This window comes from Malurus melanocephalus, unplaced genomic scaffold (assembly GCF_030028575.1).
Source record: "Malurus melanocephalus ecotype Western Australia unplaced genomic scaffold, MMel_1.1 scaffold_388, whole genome shotgun sequence".
Taxonomy (NCBI): Eukaryota; Metazoa; Chordata; class Aves; order Passeriformes; family Maluridae; genus Malurus; species Malurus melanocephalus.
Genome location: NW_026623620.1, coordinates 231,315 through 237,953, shown reverse-complemented (window position 1 = coordinate 237,953; position 6,639 = coordinate 231,315). Strand labels below are relative to the sequence as shown.

The window sequence follows — 6,639 nt, the reverse complement described above, 5'->3', positions numbered from 1 at the left end:
AGCAAATTTAGCTCAGAGGTTAAGCCAAATTTTCCAAACCAAATTAATCCAAAAGTTTTTACTGAAAAAAGAAGGGTGGGAAAATATTTTTTAAAAACAATTTTCCAGATATCCAGTTTCAAAATAGTTTGGGAACCTGTTGGCAACTCTTCACTCTGTGTTCAGTGCTCCTTGAGAATTGAGTAATTCTAGACAATGACACACTAAAGGCAAAGCTGCGGTGGCAGAAACTTCAGGTAGAAAAGGAAATATTTTGGGAGGAAGTTCCCACATATTTAAACTTACTTGGTACTACTGTCACCTCTGTCCCCTAAGAAATGAACTCCCAATAATTAATATTGCTCCTGTAATCTTCTGGGAAATACAATTCCTCTAATCAGTCCCGTATGTGCTCTTCTCCAAAATCAGAGGAAATTCAACTGTGACAAATTCATCAGTGTTTTAAATACAGTCACATGAGAAGCTGCCGTTCCTCTCTCTCTTCACTTTGGTATGTTAATTTTTCCACTCCCTCCTTAAAACAAAAGAAGACAATTCCTCTGAGATTTGCAGAGGTGCAATGGCAAAATACAAGTCAGTGTGCACGAGCAGCCTCTAAGGTGTAGACAGTGCAACGTACAAGAAGGTGAAAGAGAAAAAATGTAATGGAAAAAAAAAATACATCTCTCTCAGATTTTATATGCAAACTGACAGAGCTTGGGAAAATTTGTATTCAAAGGAAGTGACCAGGCAAAAAAAAAAAAAAACAAAGATCCAATCTGTAAAATACTGAGTGTCCTGAACCCTAGGAATTAGCAGAGCTGTTCAAGTATGTATGGTAATATTATTCTTTGTGTTCTACACCAGAGCTCCTACTTGTTATAAAGGCTGGGTGTCCATATTTTCCTTGAAAGTACAGTTTAGTTTCCAGGTAGGCACCAAAAGCCTAATCTAATGAAATCTTAACTCCTACTCAGGTTCACCTTCCCATAAAAGGATATGAATAAAAAATTAATGGGAACTTCAAGACTTAATGGAAAAGGGCATTATGCTCTGGGCAGAGTTTATGTTGTGGTATTTTATAATGAAAATATATTTGAATCAGTGAAATATAAATGCAGCTCCTGAAGCAATTAAAAATGTCAAGATTTGGAGGTTGGTCCTCTCTACCCTATCTGACTTCCCACTGCTTCTCTAGAAAGAAGATGGTGGTCAGGGGGGTGTCAGTCTCTTCTCMCAGGTAATAAGTGACAGGAAGAGAGGAAATGGTTTCAATCCCACCAGGGGAGATTTAGATTCGATATTTAGAAAGCTTTCATCATGGAAAATGTTGTAAAGCGTTGGAACAGGCTGCCTAGGGAAGTGGGGAAAATAACAGTGGCAGTGGCACTTGGGGATGTGGTTTAGAGGCAAACATGGTGGTGATGGTTGGATTTGATGATCTTAAAGGCCTTTTCCAACCTAAGGATTTTGTGATCCAAAGCTTAGCTGGGGCATGGATCATCCTTGCAGGAGGATGATCCCATCACTGCTATCACCCAGAGCCATCTAGTTTTCACATGTGGGTTTTTTTTTTTTATTAATTAATGCATTTGACACAAATATTAATGAACCACTCTGGGCCATCAGTATGGTCAGATAAATTAAGGTGTTACCAAAGCACTGAGCCTTTGCCAATTGGCATGTAGTGTGAAGCCAGAAATAAAATTACACAGAAGATTAGGAATGGTCAGTAGAGAGCATCTTAGTGGAACTGGATGCTCTGTGAACAAACTGCTGGGTTTGTGCCATGATCTTATCACCTTATTCGTCAAGTTTGGGTCTGGGAAATGAGTGAGAAAACTTTTCCTTGAAAATAAAAAGGAAAGATGAGCAAAGAGATAAAAATCTTGCACAATGAACTAAGGACAGGTGTATGAGGAAAACCACTTTAAAACAATGATTTTTGAAACACATTAAAAGTGCATTTTTCTCCTCCTTTGTTCCTATCAATTAAAACAGAAACYAGAAATGCTGTGTGGCAAAACCACTTTTGAAAACTGCATCAGGGGAATATGCTTGGGGTGGCACGAAATGTTTTGAGTAAATAAAAAAATCTTCCATGCCTGATTAACAAGCCAAGTAYACYGTGGCAGCAGAAGCAGCTTTTGYGGACMCAATCTTTTAATTTTGTRGCAAAATGAAGACAGAGGTACCACWGGCCTTTACYTACTTTGTAYTGTTACCACACCATTAGTTTWTAACTCCATTTAATCTGCCTTTCAYTGAACCTCTGAACAAAAGCACAGGTATGCACAGGTCTTCAATTCCGAACATAGAAGTCAGGTATCAATTTAGACTGGTTTGTTAGAGCAGCTCCACTGACTGTAAAGGAGTTTGACTTTTAAATAGAAAGGGAAAAGTCCCCACATTAAAGTAATCTTCGGTTAAAATTCAATAAGAGAAACTTCTAATCATCCCTAATTCAGCTCAGAACTAAATCAGAGAAAGAGTTGCAGCAACCTTATCTGTTGTTCATCCTGTCCTCAAGATTTTCAGGTTCAGTTCTGCCCACAGACTGGGCAGTGTTTCCAAGTGCTGTCAGCTTGCCTCTGCTCCACATTCTGCACTATTATTAACCTGCTGAACTGACTTGAACAACTTGGTTGTTGTCTTGAGTGAAAAAAAAAAGAATCAGAGCACCTCAGAAATGGTCACTGCATAGACAAGAAAGAATGAGATGTGAGGGATATTCCTCATGGCAACCAACAGGCTCCTAGCAAGACTACACCAGTGGGAAATCAAGTAGTCACAGATGAAGTTTGGGATATTTGGTTAATTAATTGGTTGGGCTTTTTGTGATTTTGGGGTTTTTTTCTTGTTTTTTTTTTCTGTTTTTTGTTTGTTTGTTTGTTTTGGGGTTTTTGGGGGGTGTTTTGGGGTTTTTTTTGTTTTTTTGGTTTTTTGGGGTTTTTTTGTTTGTTTTGTTTTTTTTCGTTAGTTCTGCTAAATAGTGCTTAGACTGTTCTCTGGTCCTAAGACCAATTCCCTTGACATGACCACGGCTGTGCAATTAAAATTCAGACATAAACCAGACAAGGAATGGTCCTTAGACTGCACTGAAAAGGGGTTTACATCAGATAACCAAGGATGTGGTGAGTACCCTGATGTGTGATGTCTTCTGCAAGACAAACAGGCAGCAGGACCAGGTGATCTATKTGCTCTTTCAGATATTTCTATCAGCAAAACCAATATTTGGGGCAGTGAATCCATTTCAGTCTTTATTTATTGGTATGTTTCATCTCTGTGTATATTTTTTTATCATTTGTTGGATGCCAAAATTTTAGCTGGATCCTTTTCATGACTCATTTAATTGTGATAACAAAAGATGGATTTTGACTATCCAATCTCAGCTGCTTTTAGTGGCTTCTGGGAAGCCTTTCTCCTTTCTCAGGAGTTTGTCACTTCAGCTTTCAGAAGCAATTTCTTGCCACTAACCTGCTCCTTTCGAGCAGCTGATTATGTTTCAGCACATAACATGTTCCTATCAGTCACTTCTGGCACACAGATCATCTTGAACTTTGTGCAAAGTGCAGTAAAGACAGACTGCCCTCAGGAAGGTCATTAAAAACATTCCATAAAATATCTGCAGATTCAGATAAAATATAAAATACCTGTGTGATTCAGATCAGACAAATGTGCCACTGCAACTATCAGCAAGAACCACGGGGGGAGAGCACCATGGATGAAGCCAAAGCCAGAAGAAGTCAATCACTCATTGGCTTTTGGAGTAAGGCACATTTTTAATTTCATAATGTTAAAATAAGTGTAACAGAATTATGATGTGGATCTCCTGCAGCTCCTGGGTCAGCCCCATGTTTCAGGGAGTCTCGTCAGGATCAGATGAAACCTCAGGGAGGTGAATATCCCCAAGCTTCAAAGTGTTCAGCTGCAAGGCTGCTTTGACTGTAGCTGCTGAATGACCCCAGGATCAAAGAAAAAGCCCCACCTTGTAGACAAAATAAACAACTATATTATTCAGATGATAATGATGTTTGTCAATCAAGATACCTCTTTAAAAAAAAATACAGGTAATCAGTTTATATTTCAAAATGTTAAAGCTTTCTTTTAAAGTTAGTGGCACTCTATTAATTCTTGGGATGATCAACAAAAGTCTGATTGACTAAATAATATTTAAAGATGATTATTTAAAATTTGTCTATTATTAATAATGGAGAACAATGGGCTGTCTTTTATCTCCTCTAAATGCCAAAGAAACCTCCTTGTTTCCTCCTTTCAGCCAGTTACAGAATACCCCAAAAGAGTGATAATTCCTTTTATTTTCCAATATCACACTACATCCTCGATTTCTGGTACTGAAGTACCTTGGGGCTGTCTTAATGACCCTATTCAGCCTTTACTTGAGTCAATAACAAAATCCCCATGGACTTCAATAGGACCAGGATTAATTCCAKACAGCTCTGTTTATTAACAATATTTTCCCCCTTATTCTATAGGACTTCTTCTTGTATTCCTCACAAATATGAAGTCTGAAAAGCAATACAGAATTCAAACMYTTCACAAGGGGTGGTTACATCCAGGCTGCACAATAGGAAAGATCTCTGATGTGTGCTACCCCTTTTTCCCCCTTTTTGGGAGGCTGTTAGTTAATACAAGCCAAAACTTTTCCAGGAGCTGTTTGAGTGTTAGAAGAGTGTGGGAAATTCCTAGAGATTGCAGAGCAGTGCCCAAGCTCTTTACTATTTTACTATTCCTTCAGGTCTCCCTGAAATTCCCATTCTCAAAAATGGCAATGACAACAGAACTGGATTCTCTTTAGCCCCTGAAACCCAGGTGGCTGCTCCCAAACGTCTTCTGTCTGACTGAAAACCTGTCCAAAACCACAGTGTGTGTCCACTGCACAGCTCAGCAGCACTCAGCTTCTGGGAGGGACACACTCCAGTCCAAATATAATTATTGATCTGATTTCAGAGAGTATTGTCTGTGCATTTTAGAAGCGTGTGTATTCCACAACGAGTTTTCACACGGGCTTTTTTTTTTGTTTGTTTGTTTGTTTGTTTGTTTGTTTGTTTGTTTGGGTTTTTTTCCCTGCATTTCAGTTTCTGCTTTGCAAAGAATCTGTCAGATCAATACAAGAAGTTGCTCTGAGTTCATACCCATGTTGAGGGGACAATGTGGCACAAGGAGTGGAAATGTTTCAGCCTATTTTTGTTTTTCTTGTATCTAACACATCATTTTTTTTTCCAATACTCCATCTGAAATAACCAAAAGTTGCTATTTCCAGGTTTGTGAAATTTCAAGAATGAGAAAAAAGGGAAAGGGAAGGTTTTAATAGCAGGGATCAGTCCAGTGCAATAATGGTATCARACCACACCAGCAGGTCCAATAACTTCTCACTGCAATTATGAACTAGTGCCTGRAAAGAAGAAAACAAAAGCTATGGATAAAAACAAAGGAATAATTTCATCTGCACAATATCTTACAATATGACAACTTGAGCTTTCAAAGAAATGATCAACTGTCTGGAAAATAAATATTTYCTTTTTTATATTTAGCATACAAGCTAATTTGTTGCTAAAATTTTCAAAATATGAACAGAAAAATCCACATAATTAGATGCTTAACAGTCTGGCATCAGTTCTGTTCCCACTAATGAATTATCTGACTGAGGACTCAATTAATAAAAAAATTWAAGGAGGCTAATATAATTAACACTAATCAATATGGGTTTACAGAAAATAAATGCTGTCAAGTGAACTTGTTTTTCTCCCTTYTAACGAGATGACAAATTTGATCAAGTTTTAGAGCACATTTAACTTGCGACCACAAGGATGTTGATGACAAATACAACAATCCTTCAAAATGCTAAATGCTATAAATGGATATAAATCTATCTGATTGATCCAGAAATGGATAAAGACAAGAGAATAATGATTAAATGTGTGAATTCCTAATAGAGTTTCAGGTTTTGTTTCCTGTCCTGACAACAGTTTATATCCTCCTTAATGAAAATAAACATCATTGTTGGTAATGTTTGTAATAATTTGACTGAGTGATGGCAGAAAAACTGGTTAAGGAGAAAAGTGCACCATGATCAGAATTGTTCAACAAACTGGGTGCCTGTAGACAACTCATTAACAATGAAAAAGGAGAATTAATATGTAAGAGGAAAATAATTATTTTTTTTCCCTTTGAGATGCTGGAGTCTGCTCTCAGGGAGGATGCAAAGAGAACAGAGCCAGGTTCCTCTCATGGGTGTCCAATGAAAGGACCAGAGGTCAAGTGCACCCAATGATGAACACAGGAGGTTTCTCTGAACAGCAGGAAAGAGTTTTTTACTGAAAAAGGTGAAGGTGGCCAAACACCAGCACAGGTTGCCAGGGAAGGTTGTGGAATTCCCTCCCCGGAGCTATTAGAAGTCATCTGGACATGGTCTTGGTCACCAGCTCTGGGTGGCCTTGCTTGACCAGTGGGAATGGACCAGATGACCCCCAGAGGTCCCTTCCAACTTAATACACTCTTAATCATATAATGCACTGTGGCCTTCAGGGATTTTAATGCAATAGAGGGGCTTTAATCCCCTTCCCTTCCCTTCCCTTCCCTTCCCTTCCCTTCCCTTCCCTTCCCTTCCCTTCCCTTCCCTTCCCTTCCCTTCCCTTC

General features: G+C 38.5%; 1 protein-coding gene across 1 annotated transcript in view; it reads left to right on the top strand.

The window, feature by feature from the left end:
• Positions 1–3,699: 3,699 nt before the first annotated feature.
• TFAP2B (transcription factor AP-2 beta) overlaps positions 3,700–6,639 on the top strand; it is a 37,524-nt gene continuing 34,584 nt past the window's right edge. Inside the window, exon 1 of the mRNA XM_057379114.1 lies at positions 3,700–3,748. Within this exon, the coding sequence (XP_057235097.1) occupies positions 3,700–3,748 (49 nt within the window). The remainder of the gene's footprint in view (positions 3,749–6,639) is intronic.